Source organism: Drosophila kikkawai, chromosome 3R, assembly GCF_030179895.1.
Source record: "Drosophila kikkawai strain 14028-0561.14 chromosome 3R, DkikHiC1v2, whole genome shotgun sequence".
In the NCBI taxonomy this organism is placed as follows: domain Eukaryota; kingdom Metazoa; phylum Arthropoda; class Insecta; order Diptera; family Drosophilidae; genus Drosophila; species Drosophila kikkawai.
This window is the reverse complement of record NC_091731.1, coordinates 16977863-16997507: the sequence shown is the minus strand read 5'-3', so window position 1 is coordinate 16997507 and position 19645 is coordinate 16977863. Positions and strand designations below refer to the sequence as shown.

General features: G+C 43.6%; 5 protein-coding genes across 5 annotated transcripts; 2 read left to right on the top strand and 3 right to left on the bottom strand.

The window, feature by feature from the left end:
• The first annotated feature begins 2518 nt into the window (after positions 1–2518).
• LOC108085398 (uncharacterized) lies at positions 2519–3822 on the top strand. Its single transcript, XM_017181967.3, has 2 exons — positions 2519–2779; positions 2843–3822. Exons 1-2 carry the CDS (start codon positions 2671–2673, stop codon positions 3700–3702), a joined length of 969 nt encoding a protein of 322 aa, XP_017037456.1. The 5' UTR covers positions 2519–2670; the 3' UTR covers positions 3703–3822.
• A 2536-nt stretch (positions 3823–6358) lies between these two features.
• Positions 6359–7041, bottom strand: LOC108085410 (uncharacterized). The gene is made up of 2 exons (XM_017181980.3): positions 6769–7041; positions 6359–6714 (listed from the first exon to the last, which is right to left on the bottom strand). Exons 1-2 carry the CDS (start codon positions 6949–6951, stop codon positions 6448–6450), a joined length of 450 nt encoding a protein of 149 aa, XP_017037469.1. The 5' UTR covers positions 6952–7041; the 3' UTR covers positions 6359–6447.
• Positions 7042–13522: 6481 nt separating this feature from the next.
• On the bottom strand, positions 13523–14289 carry LOC108085408 (uncharacterized). Its single transcript, XM_017181977.3, has one exon. It carries the CDS (start codon positions 14184–14186, stop codon positions 13590–13592), a length of 597 nt encoding a protein of 198 aa, XP_017037466.1. The 5' UTR covers positions 14187–14289; the 3' UTR covers positions 13523–13589.
• A 1981-nt stretch (positions 14290–16270) lies between these two features.
• Positions 16271–16757, bottom strand: LOC108085400 (male-specific sperm protein Mst84Dd-like). The gene is made up of 2 exons (XM_017181969.3): positions 16623–16757; positions 16271–16570 (listed from the first exon to the last, which is right to left on the bottom strand). Exon 2 carries the CDS (start codon positions 16556–16558, stop codon positions 16349–16351), a length of 210 nt encoding a protein of 69 aa, XP_017037458.1. The 5' UTR covers positions 16559–16570; positions 16623–16757; the 3' UTR covers positions 16271–16348.
• A 1930-nt stretch (positions 16758–18687) lies between these two features.
• On the top strand, positions 18688–19150 carry LOC108085401 (male-specific sperm protein Mst84Da-like). The gene is made up of 2 exons (XM_017181970.3): positions 18688–18854; positions 18918–19150. Exons 1-2 carry the CDS (start codon positions 18816–18818, stop codon positions 19032–19034), a joined length of 156 nt encoding a protein of 51 aa, XP_017037459.1. The 5' UTR covers positions 18688–18815; the 3' UTR covers positions 19035–19150.
• Positions 19151–19645: the final 495 nt, after the last annotated feature.

The following is a 19645-nucleotide window of genomic DNA, read 5'->3' as shown; positions in this document are numbered from 1 at the left end:
GACTTTTCTTTAAATTCTTGTTCAAGGAAGCAGATAAATGTGTGTGTTTTTATTTTGTATTATTTTTAAGTGGTTGCCTTTAAATTATGCTTTCCTTCCTTCAGTTTATTTTAAAGAGCGGGCAACTTATTCACCCATATTCGTTGCGAATCAGTTGTAATTACCATTAACATTCTAGCCCGGCCAGCAGCATCTGAATTTCCAATCCGGCCTCGAACAAGCTTTCTTTGTCCGCATTTTAATTGCCTCCCTCCAGACTCCTGGACTTCGGCCCAGCGGCTGACATCGGCTATTAATGAAATGCTTTTTAAATTATGTCATTAACATTGCAGCCTGTGCCGAGACCAGGACTGGTTTATCTTGGCCGCAGCAGAGCCTGGGCTCTAGATAATTATGGCATATTTTTATTGGCAGCCCATCGAATCGGAATCGGAATTGGAATTAGATGCTTGTAAATAGCTGGCAACAATTATTTCATTAGCCTTGCTCTGCCCCAAGGAGCTCTTTTCGTATGCTCTCTCCGGTGAGACCCGGTCCCAGCCCGCCTTCCGGCTCCAACTACGACTCAGACTCCGACTCCTGGATGATAAACTGCGGCAGGGAGGAAAGGGGCGCGGCCACATGCGGTCGCGGTCATATTGGCCCTATTATAAATGACTGGATGTGAACCGCCTGTCATGTTTTATCTTTATCCTCGTGCATTTTCGGCGGCAGGCGGCGTGTCTGCACATTTTCCGATTCATATTTTTTCCCTTGGCCATCCAGCACGATGACGATAATGGGGCTTGCAGGCCGACGACTGACGTTCCTAACAAAGTGACTCGCATTAAGGATAATAGAGGCAACTAAAAGCCAGCAACCACAACATGAAACAAAGCAGCAGCACATTCGCAGGATTTGGCAGCGGAGGCTGCGATGACTGCCAGCGATTTGCGCATCATTATCCCTGGGCGAAGCGAGGGAGGAGAAACCTTCGACAGAGGTCCCTGGCCCCAAGATGTCCATCAGCGGCCAGAAAGAAGAGCTGCACTGCGTCCTGGCCGCATGTCCCGGCACTTCCTGCCTCTGACGGTTTCCTCGTCATCATCTCCAGGCTGCACAGGGAGAAAAGAGGTGAAAAACCATAAAATTATTGGGTAAATATGGTATCTAAATTTAATATTCTTTATTATCTATCTATCTATCTATTTTTAACATTTCCAGTAGAACTCCTTTAATCTCTAGTTTTATTTCCTCATTTTCCTCCAGTGTATCGCCCGCTGAATGATTTATGGCTGACTGGGAAGTGAAACTCGAGTGTCGCACCCCCAAAAAGGCAGAGAATGTCCTGCAATTGACAATTGTCCATTGTGCTTAAGGAGAAGATGCCGCTGCTGCCCATGTCCCTTTTTTCCCACCTCCTCTAACCGAGCCGAAGCAGACCTGAGCGAGCCCAGAAACTAAGTAAATATTTATTAAGCGAATTAAAGTCGCGTCTCACAAATTGCCGGCAAATCCGGCGAGTACAAATGACTGGATATTTCTCAGGACGAAACATTTGATGCAGGTCATTCCGACACCGAGTTGCCAGTGCGGCCCCATGACTCGGCGGCTTCCACCAGCGAATTATGCGCTCTAGCGCTTCATGTTCTCCGGCCAAATCTTCTGTCATCATTAGTCAAGGCTTTAAGCCGATTTAATCAATAGCTGCTGGAGCCGCAGGAATTGCCGGGCGGGATAGGGAGGCCTTCGCAGCTCCAGTGTTAAGACGAACCGGCTTGCGTGTCCTCCAGGGCTGGCCGAGAAATGATGAAAATTAAATGGAGCCTCACGTGCCATGTGCAGGACTTAACCACCATGTTTCTGCCAGCTGCTGCTCTCGGTCCTGTCGCCCGAAACTACCAAATTTCGGCCATCAGGCTGCCGAAATGGAATTCAAAAGGGCGGCAGAGGAACGACTGCCACTCATTAAACAATTACCGTTTGCTCTTTTTTACCGATACCATTTTGTACATTTTTTTGGAGCTTAAATCACACAACCTTAAGCCGAGCTAATAACAACACTTTCAGATCTGCCATTATGTCTGTTCTCTTTTACATCGGTTTTGTTATAGCTTTGAAGAGACAAGCGGCTTAAGACAGCCATTCTGTAGAGGTGAAAGTTGCAACAATGTAGCCAGGAGAACACGCAAGTGGTAAAATCAAGAGCGTATATTAATATCTGTAATATAAATGTCTGTATATAGAATATTTTAGATTATTCAAGACCTATTTATCATTGTTATTGAACACTCTCCGATGCCTCTGCTACCTGAGAAATAATAGAGTTCAATGCTTCTTACACCTTAAACAATTTGTTAAATAATAAACGTTCTCTTCTAAAATCTTTCAGGGTCTACGAATACATAAAACAGCCTCACGTCATGGTATAAGACCTCAGCGTGTTAATGAGCGTTTCATGTGCCGCTAAAATTGAAATTAAAACGAACCATACCATGCGGCGCACTACGAATTTCGTTAACTTTTGCAGCACAACTGTGTAAATATTTGGAAAGTCGTCAAAACATTGTCGTCGCGAACAAGTGAGTCAGGAGCGCTATTCTGATTGCGATCACTTCGATTCTGATCGCCAAATTAACCAAATATATATTCCGAATTGAGTGCGAGTATTTTGTGTTCCATTAACTAACCATGACGAATCGAAACCTGGTTAAGGTTTTAGTCCTGGTGGCCCTGCTCGGCTTGAGTCTGGTGCCATTTAGTCAAGCTCGCCCTGGACGCGGTCGCAAAAGGGCTTTCGGTAAAAGCTATATTAATTTTATATTTTTTTTTAACAAATAACAAACTCACACACTCCCTTTAGGTGCTGGTCTCCTCGGCGGAGTAGTTGCTGGCGGTCTTTTAGGCCATATGGTGGCCAAATCTAATCAGGCTCCGGCTGCCGCTCCAGCCGCTGCTCCGGTTGCTCCGGTTGCCCAAGTCCATCACTACTATGCAGGAGGCGTTCCAGTTGCTCCCGCTCCTCCAGCACCCGTTCCCATTGCCGTAGCTGTGCCGGTGCAGCCAGATCCCAAAAAGGCGACCGTCATTGAGACAGGCGCACCCGATGCCAATGGTTGCTACAAGCAAATTATCCGTCAGCCCAATCCCGATAATCCCAAGACCTATACGGAAACCGAGCACCTGATTTGTCCCACCCTGCAGATGACCAACCAGCCAGCTCCGCAGCTTTCTCCCAGTGCTGGTAACGTGCCAGTGATGCCACAGCCTTTCCCAGTGATTCAAGTTCCAGCGGCAGGTCCGCCAGCTCCTGTTGCTGCTCCTGCTGCCGCTCCTGTTGCCGCTCCTGCTGCCGCTTCTGTACCTGCTCCTGTTGCTCCAGCTCCTGTGGCTGCTCCTGCACCGGCACCTGCTCCAGTCACAGTCCCAATAGTTCCAGCTCCTGCGCCTGCTATAGGATTCGTAGATCCAAAAGCTCCTCTTCAAACTCCTGTTGCTCCTTTGCCAGTTCCTGTGCCTGCCCCTGTTCCGGTCGTACCAGCAGTGCAACCCAATGCCATTTCACAACCCGCTCAAGGACAGCCGCAACATGTCATTGTGCAATCGACGCACACCATTAAGAAGTATAGCAAGAAGCGATCATCTGCTCCAACACTCGCTATTCCTCAGGGTGTGCTGGCCATGCTTGTGGTTTTCTATAGCTTTAAGTACATTCTCTTTTAGGACAATCAATGGCTGCTTAAACAACCAATTACAAAGAACGCTTAAAATTTAGAGGATTAGGTAATTATTAAATTCACTTTACCTCTTTGCCGCTTAATAAAATTATTCTCTTAAAATAAATATTTTTAAAATGAATTTATTTATAAATTTTCAACTAAAGGAAAAAGATAACGAAAGTCATTCTATTTCGGCTAAGTGTATTACTGTTTTTGGATTTTAGCGACCTCTATAGGCTATGTTACAGGAATACTTACTGAAAACTGTTATACGTGTATAAACTCCAGTTATTTATGCACCAACCACAACAGAAGGCGTCAAAAATTTTACATTTTACGTCATTGAACTGCTTACTCCAACTAGGATTACGTCGTCGAACTGCTTACTTTACACTGGAAAAATAAAACGTAGATTTCAAAAATAAAAATAATGTTTTTCTGTCTATTCAGAGAGTCATTTTTTTCAAGTTTGAAAAGTTCTGTAAAAAAATATTTGAAATATTATAAAAATTGTTAATTTAACTTAGCTTACTCTCTTGACCAAAATCAAAATTAAATTTTACTTTACTGGTATACGTCCCATGCGTTATTACAAATCACCATTCAGTCAGTATTTTTATAGTAAGAAAGTCGTTTTTCTAACCAAGTTATATTTAAATTTTCAAGCTTTCGCTCGGTTTTTGTATTGTCAAAAAATCATATTTAAAAAAAAATCAACTTTTCAATCAGTATTTCTTTAGAAGAGCGATTTTCTAACCCATTTCTACGTGACTATGCCTAGTACACCGCAGCGCAACGGCAGTGTAGGTCCTCTATTCCACTCCACACCAAAGTCCGAGAAGGCGGAGGAATCCGAACCTGTGGGGCAAGTTACCAGCCTGCCCGTTAGTACACATGGATGGTATCGTGTCTTGGTATTCAGCAAGGATCATTTGGGTGTTAACCGCGTCCTGCGAACCATTCGGAGGGAGATAACACCAATGAAGCTGAAGCCCCAATAACTGCACTCTGGCGGGGAGTTTGATGCGGCAAAAGACGCTGGCGCTCTCTTTGTCTTCTAAGTCAATGAATATGCCGTGGCGAGTGCCCTGTTCCGGCTCTCAGCCTGTGGCTGAGGGTTAACCACCGGATGCCCGTTATTCAGAATGAAGATGATAACAAAAGGGCCCTGAAGCAGGCTATTATGGCCAGATATGATCCCTCCAAGCGGAGCTTAGACCTAACTCTGTTTCATCACGACGGAATCGTGCAGGGAAAGTTCTTCGCCCTGGCCAATCCACCCTGTATGAGCTCGGTGCTGTCGATCTTGGCGCGCGAGATGCCAGAGTTAGAGCACCTTTGGCTAGATCGGAATAATCTGAGCCACCTTCAACCATTCTGGCATGTGGAGCGCCCTGGTTGCCAAGACTGCAGTCGATCTCTCTTGAGAACAACAATCTGAATAGCTTGGCTTTGTTGAAGGTTCTGGAGTTCCTTCCGCTCGTCGATTTAAATTTGAGCCGGAATCTTTTTATAATACTTTTTCGATGCTAGTTGTAAGTCCATAGAAGGCATTACTTGAAAATAAAACAGTTTGCGACTAGAGGAATATTTCACAGAAAGTTGTTTCGATCATTTTTTAAGGGAGCTCGGTCTAAAAATGTCAAGTAGGGTCCTGTGGAAGGTTTTTAGTACACACTCTTGAGCTACTGTTTCTTGGACCACTCCAATTGTGTAATTTGCCTGTTAACCCAAATGTAATGTCCTTACTCAGAACCAAGAAAAGTTTCCTCTTCTTTTTTTGCGACTTTTTGGCATAGAACTTTCTACTTTTCACTTTTTTACTTTTCACTTTGTGCTAGGCTTTGCCCATGGCCGAAGCGAAAAAGCTCAAAAGGTGAAATACTCGCCACTGCCGCCGCTACTACAGTTGTTGTCGTTATTTTGTTTTCCGAGTGGAAAATGAGTTACAAATTATTAAAAGAGACGTGGACTCAACGCCTACGCACTCGCCGCAGGCCTACAGAGGAAATAAAAGGGCAATTGTTAGATTGGTGAATACTAATACCATTTCAAGAAAATATTTGTAGTTGTATATTATGTTCCCCTGAAGTTAATCGACAATAACTGTTATATGTGCTTATATGTCTGTATATTTCTTCTCCTCATTATGCCAAAAGCCTCCTCAGAATGCTAAAATAAGAAAGAGCTTTTAGTTAATTACCATAAGGGACATTTTAAATCCTCAAATCGATCTTAAATATATTCATTTCTAACCGTGCAAGGGTAAAGGCCAGAATAAGAATGGAAAAAGTAATGGCAACAAGAAGTGGTTGCTGCGGTACGGTGTTGGCCCAAACGGAAGTTGGCCGGGCTTTGGCTTTGGCCAGAACTTCAAGATGCTGCTGCTCCCAGGGCATGGGCCACTCGCTTTTCACTTTCTTGGCACTTTATTTTAATTTCTGAGGCGTTCCAAAGTTTTCCTCGCCTTTTTTCCAACACTTTTCCGTGCTGGCCGTAGTTAGTTGCGGCTAAGTAGAAATTACTTTAGCCTGCGGTTTGGCCGCATACCTTTTTCAGGTCAACCCCGCAGGATGGTTTCAAAAAAGGCAACTTCCAGACTCCCCTTGAGGGATATATGGAGTTTAGCTATCATAGTTTTTAAAATAAACTAAAATTAGTACTAATGAGAAGTTTTTCATGGTCTGAATATATTTTGTAGGCTTATCAAACCCTAAAAGAGGTAATTTTTAAAATATACATTAACCATTTAATTAGCTTTGGAAAGCTTCTGATCTGCATGTTGAGGATCTACCTCTACCACGTGTCCTTCTGCAGCTGCTAGGGTTTGGTTTCCTCCGTCCAGTTGACCCATCGTCTGCTCGGTATTGGGGCACTCCAAGGCCTTCTGCTTCTGGATGAGATTGGTTGCCTCCAAGTAGTATTTGGTGCCTCTGAGGTCCTTGTTATAGTCCAAAAATGTCTGGATTGTTGACAGAATTTTATTTTTCTGGCGCTGATATTCGTCCAATAATTCCTTAAAATTTAATTAATTAATATTTACTTTTCACTTTAATTTCGATATCCATACCTGTAAGTCCTGCAGATTTCCTAGGCGTTCGAAAGTTCTGTGGGTTGTTTCCCAGTTGTCCATACTCTGCCGCAATCCTCTTTCCTCAGAGTTAATGCATTGCATATGGGAGTTCATGAACTGCTCGAGAAAGCGGAACGAATTTATCAGGTCCTTTAAGGTTCGAATACGAGAGTCCTCCATTTGGAATTTACAATTATTGGGCTAGATTCAAAGTTGACTGGAGAGAGAGAGCTATCTTTGAATGTATGATTTCGTTTGCCCTGGTTGCTAGACCATCTAATCTGACAACTTATAATCAAATTTATAGATAGCCAAAGTTGTAAAAAACTTTAAGGAACTGCAACAAAAGTAAGTTTTTAGTAACCTCTGCTTCAGTCAAGAAAATACACAACTTGAACTGTAATCAAGGTAATAACTGCAAAATGACACAAACATGCGTTTACAGAAACGATAAAAGTTCCAACTTTCAAAGTTGATGGAGCGACGGGGATATATGAATTCTGAAATTTGGAATTTGAATAAATCGATTTAATACAAAATATATATATACCAAAAGTTATCTAAAGTACTTCTGCCCTTATGAGATGTATTCATGAAATAGAAGCCACAACTATGTATATGAATCTACTCTTTAAATATTATTTGTCCCCAATCTCTACATGCATTCACTTAACCATTTCCCTTTTTTTCGAAGCCATGCCACATAAAAACGATGAAATCAGGAAATGACAGAATGCAGAGGGTAGTGTGCATAAATACAATTTATGTACGCAAGTTTTGGGTTTTCCCTTTTCCGCTCCTATTACTTTTTTCCCGATCACCCGCCCCATTCCCGAAGCTCTGTGCTCTTGGGGCCGACAGCTGGGGGCGTGGCAGTAGCCATAAAGCTAACAAATTGCTGACACAACATATGAATGACAATATATCAGTTGTGGAACAAGCCAGATGAGCGGCTGCCGCTGAAAAACGTATGATTTAAAGATGACCACAGCACTGGACTCGTGAAATGCTATTTTGTAAAACTCATTTCATAAATAAATAGACCGTTTTAAATACCCACAGCCACTCACCTTTAGCTCTATTTGCCTGTGTACATTGGGCCACTTCACTTTTCATCGGCCACTTGACACTTTCAGCAGAAATGATCTCGTCACTTTGCCTCTCAAGTTCAATTGAGATACATGAAAAAAATAATAGCAAGCTTAAAGCTTAAACAAACAACGGATTTATACATGTAAACGAATTGGGTCAAGCGGAAAAATTCATTTCCGCCTTAGCCAATCCGAAAAGGGTGGAACAAAGTTGTCCCAAAGAGAGAGCAGGGGCTAAATTATGCAATGCTTTTATTGAATTCTTCGCCAAGGCCACCGCTCTGCAGATATATTCGCAAAAGTTTTCCCTCTTCTTTCAGCAGATAGCATCTTGGCTGAAAACTGCGGGAGCATGTTGCTCAATTAATCAAATTGACACTTGCTCCATGGACAGATCATGGTCATCTTAATATTTCAGGCTATAGAATGGCATTTGGCACTTGACATATTTTCTCTGTGTTTTCCCACTTTCCCAATGAATGAGAAATCGCCAGGAGGTGCGCCCTGGCCATGTTACTGGGTGGGGCAACCCATCTATTGGCCAGGAGTGCGGCATTGCGGCTTCGATCCGCCACTCTGACAGCCAAATGTTGTTTAATATGCGACGTTTGACTTTGTGGCCCACGGAAACAAAAAACAGGAAGTGCGAGTGGCTTGCGTGAGTGTGGCATTGTGGTTGCAGGGTGGTGGGGGGTGGGCGGTTGCCAGGAAGCTGAGTGGAGCCAGCGAGTGCCTGCGGTTGTGTGGAGTTCCTAGGCGTCCTGCATTTGTCAGGTTCGCTTCCGTTACATAACGGGAGACTAGCTCATATAACTATTATTATATCTATAATTAATGAATAGTAAATTGTAACTATTCTAAATACATAGTATGTTATAATAAGCATAGGATTCCGTATAATCTAAGCAAACAAAGCAATAATTTCTAGCTAAGTGATTCAGAATAGTAATTAAATTCGCGGCAGAAATATATTTTTCCTAAGAAACCACTAAAATAAATACAGAAATATATAACAAGGTCTTTTTAAACTTTTTATTTCCCCTTGCATAGAGATTAGATTAGACCTTTAAGCTCACAGCCATAAAGCTAATGACAAGTTTACTCACAAACTGACCAAATAATAATCAAGAACGATTAGAACGATTTGTCAAGCGTGGCTATTAAACGGTGCAAGAGTCGGCAACAAGAAAGTTTCAAGAAACTAAACTCGGCAGCAACTTTTGTAATTGATTGCCAAGAATTTGTTGTGCACTTATTATGGCTGTTCGGGAAAGTGAAAAATAAAGTAAAATAAATAAAATGCAGCCTCTTAAATACCAAAAATTTTCAAGCGTTCACTTCAAGGGGATAGGTGAGGGTCCTTACCCAAAAAATAGATTGCGAATTTATTGGCAAAGAATTCTGTTTCAATTCTATTCAAATATCTGTTGGGCTTAGGACTTGATTCATTCAGCTTTAAGCTCTCTCTGGCGAAAGAAAATCGAGTGTGTTTTCTTTTCCTTACACATTTTCAGCATAAAGGATCCGGAATCCGGATGGGAAATGGAAACACTGTCATAATCAGCCTATAGACACCTACGGTAATGCGTATTAAGCACACCCACACATGCACGCCCACATCTCAGCTTATAACGGGGATTTCCTTACGAATTGTTGCCTACTTTGAAGCAAGGACGAAAAGGAAATAAATAACATTTTGCGTTTAAAATAGAATTGGGACTGTGAATAAATCAAAACCAATTATTTGATGGAAATGCGAGAATATATCGCCGACTTTGAAGCTCAAACCCAGCCAGCTGAAGCTTTAACTAATTACACCGAATTTAATTTAATTTTTTTGTCACAACATTGTTTGGTTTTGTTATTCTTCTGCCACACGATTCCCATCTGTCTGTCTGCCTGCCTAGCAACCGCAAATGAGTGCCTAAGGCTTACACCTCTTTTCGAGGTGGAAAAGCCTTGGAAAAAGGGCAGCAGAGCGTTAAACCGTTAGCAGCTAGATTGAGCCGAGCAGCTGCCAGCGACACCTTGCAACGGTGGCCCAAGGAGAAAACCACACTGGGCTCACGTTACTAATGCCATCATATGCCCTTACACAACAAAAATTTCAGAAGACTTTGGACTGCATTTACAGTGGTTTATTATTTTGTTTCATAATTTGCAGATAATGAATATAAATATAATAATAATTAAGTAACATAACAAGGCCATTTTACACCCTAAAACACCATTAAACTCAAGTCAAGTTGACCTTTTTTTCTCCCTCTGCACTTGGCAGTGTGAGAGTCAGCGCTTTGCATACATATGCATTGTGGTTAAGCAATTTGCAGCAAACGAAATGAAAGTGCTAAGCGCATTGGCCGTCGGTTTTTGCTTACCAGCTTCTCCACCTGTCGGCTGTGTGAGTGTGGGTGCAGCAGGTGCGATATGGCAGAGCTGTCATGTGAGCCGGATGTGCCGCAGTGTGCGTGAGAGCCCAGTGTGCGCCTTTTTTTCCCTCCAGCAACTCTAGCTCTGTGGCTTGCGCTAAATTTCATAATTTTTGCGAGCGTCTGGCGCGGCTTCTGCTGCTGCTGCTGCCGCTTGTCTGGTGTCTCCCAGTCACGTGTCATTCATATCGCGCCATAAACAAACCCATTCCCTCTCCGTTCCCCGTTGGCAAGGAGCACCGCCGTTTGTTATCCCAGCACTCCCGCTCCCTCTTCGAGTCCCTTCCTTCCATTTCGATTTATTTTTATGGGAATCTCCTCGTGCACTCCTGCATTGGGGATACTTTTTACGCTGCCAGGACCATCGCACCACTCGCACTTGTTAACTGAAAATACTTTCTCATGCGTAAAATGCATGACAAGCGAAGCAGACATAGACGTTGACGCATTGAAATCGGCCAAAGGCAGTCGGGTTACCCTCAAAGGTTATCAACTTTAGGCATTGAATCGACTCTTTGTGAAAAAGTCAAACAGAAATTTAACGATTCGATATACTTGTTTCTCCTTGGTTGATTTAGCAAAGAGTTTATAAAAATAAATGACTATATAAATGAAGATTTTACTTAAAACGTAGTAGATTTTGTTGCTCGAGGGGTAGTATGTTCCTTAATAAATTATTCCGTGGTTCTTGTTAATTTCGAAAACTTAAGAGGTTTATATTCTAAATTCAAGATTCCCCTACAGACGACTCTTCACAATTGACTTAATTGTGTTCAAGGGCCAAAAAGGAATCATTCAATTAAATATGCAATCGAAATGGACCCGAAAAACAAATGAAAATAAAGAAAACAAAGACCAATTGCCGGGCAATATCAATTGGATAAATATTCAGCGGAAAAACTGCAAACACAATCGAAACTTTACCGCAGTCGGAATATTTAAATGGCGGGCGGAAAAAATATGCATAAAATAAACAAGATAAAGTTGCATCCGGCTGTTATAAACAATAATTAAAAGGATCCCTTGGCCGGCGGTCATAACATTCAGTCTGAGCCGGCCCTCTTTGGGGGTAATCACTCCCCTTTGCCGGTTAATTACGGCTGGAATTCATTAACCCATTACCCTGGTGGCCGGTGATAAGGCTACTGAAAAGTATTTTTAACTCTTTCAAGCATTATTATGATTCGGTGGAAAAGAAAGTTTTTTGCTGAGGCAGAAGAGCATGTATTGCCTGACTTTGGGCAAATCATTCAATGAATTTTTTTGAGGAATTGAACAACAACTCTTGGATTTCTATTTTTGTTTCAAGAGAGCAAAGAAATACTTATTGATTCGGTCCCAGGGAGTTATTAATATCAGAAATTAGCAACTTTTAAGTAAGTTCAGCTCTCAAGCAAAATATTGAAGGCTTCTAGGTTATCTACAGGATAAGTGGTACCGTTTTTTGCCGCTTCCCTAAGTATATGGCACTTATCCACCCACCAATTACCCTGTACAAGATGCAGCGAATACAGACAGGAGGAGTCTGTAAGTAGCCACTAGAGAGAGCCAAAGCCTAACAGGAATGTTGAATTTTCAAATGCCCGTCGACCAAAGCGAAATGGCCAAGGAAAAGAGGCTGAATATGCAGTCAGAACAGGGTCCAAAAACGGCCCAGGAGCAGCAGCTAAGGGCTGGCTAACAAATGTTCGGCTGGACAATGTCCTGGGCGGACCCAGGGTTTATCGCTGCACAAGTTTTATGTTAACACTGGCCACAACAAGACCGGAGAAAGGAGACCAGAGTCCGGAGACCAGCGGCAGTGGCAATGGCAATGGAAACGGCAGCAGCAGCTGCTTGACTCTTTTTCTGTAACACTTTTTGCCCGCTGCTTAGCTCCCAAATGTGCCACAAATTCTCGTGTGGACTTCGCTTCGTTGGGGCTACAGCTACAGCTCCCGGGCCTGATAAGTAAATGAGTGGTGCATACTTTGGGGCGCGGGAGCAGTTTGCTGGATTTTCAATCATCAAGTAAGAGCGAGCCGGCCATGAGGGTGTTATTAATGCTGCGTTATCAGCAGGCCAACCAACCCCCTTTTACAACCTAGAATCCATCGCTGAGGCTTGGCACTCTGAAAAATAAAAGCCAAGAAAAATGAAACAAAAGTGGATAACATTTTTACCTTTGTCCAGAGATACGAGTTATCCGTTGTTTATAATTTTTGTATTATTTCAAAAGAAACTTTTACTATTATATATTCTTTCGAAGCCCTTTCCACATCTCCTGGTTAGATTTTTCTCCCAGTGTTTATGCCACAAAATGCACAGCCGGAGCAGCAAGAGCCAACAAGGAACAACCAACGCCGACCGACATCCAACACGCAGCAGCTGGAGGAGCCCGCGGAGCTGGAGGAGATTCGGCCATGGGGATGCAGATTCCTGCTGCTGCTCCATGTTGGCTGCATAAAAACCCAGAAATTAGCATAATTTCAGGCACTCGGGCTGCGATGGCGCAACACTTGCGACCGCAGATAAGGCGCAAAATGAACGTAGCGCGTCTTCTGTGCATGTGTTTGTTTGTGTGTGGGTGTGGTGAATGCGTGTTTGGGTGGCGAGTGTGTGTGCGGCTGTGTGGTGAGTGTGTGCGGAATCCAGATGCACGCGTGTTGGGCGCTCTGTTCATCGCTTTTTATTTCGGCAGCGTTGTGTAAAACTTGCGGCATATGCGAGTATCTGGGGGCAGGAAGGCCTAGAATGTTAAATACCCTTTCTTGAAAAAAATCTATAATATATTATGTTTATTATTACTGTTCTTTACCATCCTAGCAGAACTTTTGACAGCCACTGTCCCACAGAAAGTTAGGTCCTTCGAGTCAGGTTTAACGAATGTTTTATGGAAATAGAAAGCGACATTGATCTTTAACATCCTGCTGCACTTGTCTTGGTGGTGGCATACAGTCAATTTCCCATCATTTACTTACTAGAGCATGTAAAACCTTATAACGAAAGTGCATTTAAAATTCGTTTGACCACACGTCAGTTACTCTTTGTTGCGAACTTGCAGCTTCCCCGCCGAAGCACTTACCCCCAAACACATTGTGCTGGTGCATGCACAGCGGCATGCGATTTCCATAAATGCACAACAACGGCGAATAGCCCGGCAAAAGATCTTGGACAAGGAAAGTAACCCGCGGCAGTGGGAGCTCTTTGGAAGAGGTTTTCCCACTGGGTCACATGATAGCGCCCTGCATATGCATGAATCTCTCGTTTGGGAAGACCCATGAAAACGACTTATAATTTTATTATCGACCCGCGTGGCCTAAGAGTGGAACAAAGAAAATACCTCGTTAAGTCCCAGTCGCAAGGCCTCCTTCAGACCCCATCCGTATAGCAGATCGCCAACCAGCTTCAGGTGTCTTCGGTCCAGGCTGAGTAAAAAGGACCTGGATGAGTGGTGGCAGGGTTGCCTCTGTCCCAGGTACTGCTGGAAGTGGAGCATAGCTGGCTCCCAGTGGTGGCTACCCAGCTCCTCCTCATCGCCGTCATGACTGGCCAGCATTCCCAAGCCATACCAATTCCCAAAGACCGGATGGTCGATGTTCGCGGCGGGATGGTAACCGAACACGGAAGCAGGACCTGCCTGGCTGCCTCTCAGTCCACTGTAAAATTCCAGGCTCCGCTGTAGCCTCAGCTTACGCAACAAGGCGGCACGGCGTAGTGAACTGGTCCGGAGTCGCTGCTCCACGGCAGTAAGCAACCGGTTGCTGACCCGGTACGGTGGGTTCGGGCGGCTCGGGCGCTGGCGCCGTAGTTGCGGTCCGTCACCGATCTGCATGGTCTCCGCCACCGAGGAGGAACTACGGCTGCTCCTAGTCCCAGACCGGGCCCCATCGCTGCCGCCGATTTCCACAGACATGGCTGGCGGTCGAGGTTGAGGTCTGTGGTCCTTGAAAGACCCAAAAACGAGTAATTTTGGAAGGGTCCGGTGCGACTTCCCACCAAAAGCCGACTGGGACTGACACACATTTTGGGAAAGCCAATGCTTTGGGGGGATTCTTCAAGGTATAAATTATTTATTTAATTTGTATTTGAACCTACCCAAAGACTTGAGTTAACAGTGGCGGCATATGCGCGTTCTAGAATTACTTTCTCTTATACAGCCCTTCGGGCTGCATCCTTTCAGGGGGCGACTCTAGCTAGACCCCTGCCGAATGTTAGTGTTGTTGCCGCTACTCGAATTGCAGGAAGGATGTATCCATTTGCATGCCACCCGGAGCTCGGCTCCTTTTACCCCTTCATTCCTGCCACATCTCTGAATTCCCCGAACTGCGTCATCGAGAGCTCACACACACGTGCAGGGCCCTCATAATTCAGCGTGGAAAGCGGAAAAGTCGACTGGCAAAATGAATGATGAAAATCAGTTCCCCAGACATTCCGCTAGCATTCTATTGCTTGCGCACAATAAACAATTTGCCTGCCTGATTTCCAGCTTGAATTGAAATGTCAGCAGTCTGCACTCGAGCCGGGCTGCCATTAATAATTGACTTTGCTGTGCCACACGGGGCGTATGAGTAACGTTTCTAGCAATCAGCTTTGATTGGCCACAGCAAAGTTGCGTCCCTGCCCCACCATTTATTTCGAAGCACTTGACACTAATTAAAATCCCCTAGTTGGCTAATTTAAATGCTGCGTGGCCAGGACTACTTTTATTCCATAGCTGCATTGCCATTGCCTCAATTACCTGGAGCATGTTGGCATAAATTAAATGCTCCGTCTCCTATTTTGTGACTCTCTGTGTCCCCATGGTAATGGCCCTCGGCCCAGCATGTGTGTGGGCTTGATGCTAGCCACAAGCAGCGGACTTAACCTGGTCCATTGTCCTTGCTGGCTTGGCATTCCCCTGGACTTTGCTGTTTTTCTGGATTCCTTTGCCATTTTCCCATTAGCCTGGCAACTGCATAACAACATAAGTGTACACACCGGACAAAAAACGAGAAATATATTTGGACCAAAATTAGTTGGGAGATGGGAGAACTGGTTAATACATTCTACTTTATAGTGTAGGGTATAACGTGTGTCGTCATCCAAAGACCAATCGTTGTTCACCGAAGCAAAGTTAAATATTCAGTTAAATTATGCAATTGAAGAAGCACTTTAATGAACAAGTTCTGTATTGCGGAAATTAAATTAGAAAATGTTATTCATTATATTAAAAATACCTCAACATTTTCGACCCATTTGAGGTCTGTTATTAGCAACAAAATAAACCAGAAACTTTATTTACAGTCCCTGCATTTTATTAATGGTCCAAATCTCAACTCTAGAATTGCCTTTATAAAATCCTCACTTAGTGGAAATTTACGGTTCAATGGGCGACGAATGTTTAAAATGGAATTAACAGCAAAAGCCTCCACTAGCGAAATGTTATAGATTGCATGCTTGAAGCCCATTGCGTTTTCCCGTGGATCCATTGCCGGGCTTGGAATGTCCACTCCCTCCACAAAGGTTCGCTGTGCATTTTTGAAGGCCGTTGCGTTTTTCCATGGGTCCACAGCTGGGCGAGCAGGGTCTACACCCACCACAAGGCCAGTAGGAGGGTCCGCAGCAGGGTCCATAGCAAGGTCCGCCAGGTGTACAGCCCATATCCGTAAAGATCTTCAAAAATAATATATTTTATTTTAATTAAATATATATTCATAGATTTATTATATATACTTACACTTAATCCAAAAAAGGATAATGCTCTAGGCTACAAAAAATTTTGATGTGTTCGGTCCGAAATGCTGATGAAAAGTAGCTCATTTTCCTAAAACGAGATCTACGGACTCAGACCTGTAATGCAATGCTACATTGATACACTTTTAATGCTTAGTATTCTCCAAGCCTTGGAGTCCAGGGGCATTTAAAAATATTTTCTTCACTTTTCTCAAGACCTCATAAGAATGTCTACAATCTAGATACCAACTGCTTTTATCCCTTCTAAGGATAACAATACGAAAATCGACTTCTCATAATTTCCGGCCTTTATTTTTACTCTAGTTTTAGGCTATGCTGTTTAACGCACTGCAGTGCGCAACATTATAGATTGCAGTTTTGGAGACCGTTACGTTTTTCCATGGGTCCACAGCTGGGCGAGCAGGGTCCACACCCACCACAAGGCCAGCAGCAGGGTCCGCAGTAGGGTCCGCAGCAAGGTCCGCAGCAAGGTCCGCAGCAAGGTCCGCAGCAAGGTCCGCAGCAGGGTCCGCAGCAGGGTCCGCAGCAGGGTCCGCCAGGTGTACAGCCCATATCCGTAAAGTTCTGTAGAAATCGCTTAATAAAATATGTTTAAAGATTTCTTATATACTTACACTGAACTCAAAAAAAGCAAAAGGCTACAAAAGAATTTTGACGAAATATGCCTTTAAACTAGAGTAAAAATGTAGATGTTCTCGGGCCGGAAAGATGTTGAATAATGAATCCCCCTTAACGGAATGGGCCTGTAAAAATACGAAATCGAGTTCTCGGCCTTCTAGATATAAATATTACAACCATCCATCCATCCATACCATAAAGCATAGTAGAATTATACAATTGTATAATTCTACTATGCCATAAAGTGTATCAACTTATCGTTTAGAGATTCTAATACCAATAATCTTACGGAACTTATGTTTCCTCCAAAGTACTAGCCCGTGGCAGTCACAGCTTCGAAGAGAAGTTAATTGAGCGCTGGGCAGTGCGAGTTGAAAAACAGACCCAACCTACAGATATAATTTTTGCTTTTGGTGATAAGCTCTGCTGAATGCTTATCCAGTAGTGCAATGGCAAGGCGATCTCCTCAGCAACAACTATGCTGATTTTTCCTTGGTCTAGAACACCTTTACCCCCCCCTCAACAATAAAAAAATACCAATAGTTTCATTTTTTACTGTTGTAATGCCTTGAATTATTATTTGCGGTTCAGTCTAGGAATGGTGATTGGTCATGTCTTGAGTGGAATGGACTTCGTTAGGGCGTTTAATTCCAAGCTCCGGGCTTCATTAGCACCAGCAGCCGCCACCACAGCAAGGACTGCAGCAGGGACTGCAGCAAGGTGAGCAGCAGGGAGTGCAGCAAGGTGAACAGCAGGGATTGCAAGGTACGAAGCACGGTCCACAAGGACCACAGCAGCGACTGCCGCAGGGTCCATAGCACGGTCCACAAGGTCCACAACACATGATGATTTCTTGTTGAGACTAAAACAAAAGGATTTTAATTTTTATTAAAAAAATATGACGTTTTTTCACTTACTTGAACCGGACAAATAACAAATCGAGACAAAACAACGAATTTAGATGTTTATGCTACAAATCTTCAAATGAGAATGATAATATGGGAGTCGTTTGTAGCACATTGAGTTTGACACTACGATTTCCAAGGATTACTTGATTGGGACTTATACGTCTATGACTTTAAAAGGTGCTAAGATTGTCATAGGTTTTATATTTAAAAGTATTTTACGTTAGCATTTAAAAGCAATTTGCTATAATAAAGTTCTGGAGAATTATTCCACTTCATGTACATTTTTAAAACGGAATTTAAGAGAGGCGGTAACAAAGATAGACGAAGGCTTGCCAAGAATCTCATTTTAGTTTAAAGAGTACAAGAGTTTGTGGAAAACTATATTCCAGTTTATTTTTTTTGGCTAAAATATCCAGGGTTTAGTTGCCAATGAGACATCCGCATCCAAAGCAGTTGCAGGCTACCACCAAGACCTTTCTACCAGATCCCTGTCCTTCAACAACCTTGGTGCTGCAGCACCCTCACCGTACCCCATTCTACAAAATGTATCCCCCAGTAAACTTTTTTTAAAAGGTCTCAAAATTATTATTTTCGGTTATGCCATAACAGGTGTTGGATGAGTCATGTGGTGCAGACACCAATTAGCACCAGCAGCCGCCGCAGCAAGAGCCGCATGGTCCACAGCAAGGCCCACAGGGTCCACAGCAAGGCCCACAGGGTCCACAGCAAGGTGCGCAGCAAGAACCACAAGGCCCACAGGGTCCACAGGGGCCGCAACATCCGCCGCAGGGGCTGCAGGGTCCACAGAATCCGAGAGGTCCGCAACACATGATTCTATAGCTTCTAGAAATACAAATACGGTTATGCACTTTCAAACTTTTCACTTGTATAATAGCTTTACATACTTTGAACCAAACAAGGTAATAACTCGAGACAACAGAGGAATTTAGATGGTTACAGGCCGAAACGTTATACAGGAATGATGAAAATGCTAGGCTCGCATGTGGGTTGCTTTTGACAACCTGCGGTCGAAATCCATGGCCAACTTGATTCATTGATTTTTCAATTCTAAAATGCAAAAGAACTTTATTCTTTTGGGATCAAGTTAGCCCGGCAATGCCGAATAACGACTGTCAAAAGTAGAGTCGAACCGTTCGACGGACTTTCCTCAGTTCCCCTATATCATCTATCACGACAAGTTCCAAAATTTTCTGGCGGTTTCATTTCTTTATATTTTTCTTCGGGTTTCTCTCGGCACGCAGCTTGAACAAATACATTCAACCATGTACATGTACGTGAATCCCGATTACGTCTTGGTCAGCGTAAGTACAAAATCAAACATAACATATCCTTTGGTTACTGAATGATAACTCCTTTTTTTTCAGGGCTCCTGCTGCGGAGGCTGCGGTCCTTGCGGCGGCTGTGGGCCGTGTGGTCCTTGTTGTGGTCCGTGTGGTCCTTGCTGTGGTCCGTGTGGCCCTTGCTGTGGCCCTAGCTGTTGACCAGCCAAAGTGGACCGATATGAGAGATGACCTTGCGACGGAGAACCGGAAAACATTTATACTCTTGAAGCCACCATGTAAAAATAGAAAATAAAGTGCTCTTTCAAGGGGAAAAATTCGCAGATTTAATGTAACAATTGGGGGGGGTTCAACACCGAATTCACTATTGCTAGGCTCTACTCTTGGTTCTCAGTGCCCTAGTACCGAGTCTAAAAAACAATTTTTATTCCAGACAACCCAATTTATTGTTAAGAAACTCCTAGTTAGGCCTCAGTTTCACTGTCTCCTTCATAGCCGGCATCGGGATTGACTTGCTTCTTCTTTGGGGTTTTCACGTTCTGCAGGGACATGCACTTCATTCGCTTCGCACAAAGCTCTATGTCGTCAACACCATCGGCTTGGTACTTGAGCCTGCGTCTGTTTCCGGTCTTAATCTTGGGAGACTTCTTCGGATCTGAGCTCCTTTTTCGCTTAAGGGAGACGCCTTTCTTGGGGTACATCATCAGGTGTCTTTCAGAGGATCCTTGGTCAATGGCTTTCCAGGGCAAAACATCTTCCGGTTCAGAGAAATAATCAAAATCATTTGCAGAATCTTTTTGAGACATTTCGGC

Coding starts and splice junctions, on each gene's coding strand:
- LOC108085398 (XM_017181967.3), top strand. CDS start 2,671: ATGACGAATCGAAACCTGGTTAAGGTTTTAGTCCTGGTGGCCCTGCTC. Junction 2,780..2,842: donor CGGTCGCAAAAGGGCTTTCG/GTAAAAGCTATA, acceptor CACTCCCTTTAG/GTGCTGGTCTCCTCGGCGGA.
- LOC108085410 (XM_017181980.3), bottom strand. CDS start 6,951: ATGGAGGACTCTCGTATTCGAACCTTAAAGGACCTGATAAATTCGTTC. Junction 6,715..6,768: donor GAAATCTGCAGGACTTACAG/GTATGGATATCG, acceptor TTAAATTTTAAG/GAATTATTGGACGAATATCA.
- LOC108085408 (XM_017181977.3), bottom strand. CDS start 14,186: ATGTCTGTGGAAATCGGCGGCAGCGATGGGGCCCGGTCTGGGACTAGG.
- LOC108085400 (XM_017181969.3), bottom strand. CDS start 16,558: ATGGGCTGTACACCTGGCGGACCCTGCTGCGGACCCTGCTGCGGACCC.
- LOC108085401 (XM_017181970.3), top strand. CDS start 18,816: ATGTACATGTACGTGAATCCCGATTACGTCTTGGTCAGC. Junction 18,855..18,917: donor CCGATTACGTCTTGGTCAGC/GTAAGTACAAAA, acceptor CTTTTTTTTCAG/GGCTCCTGCTGCGGAGGCTG.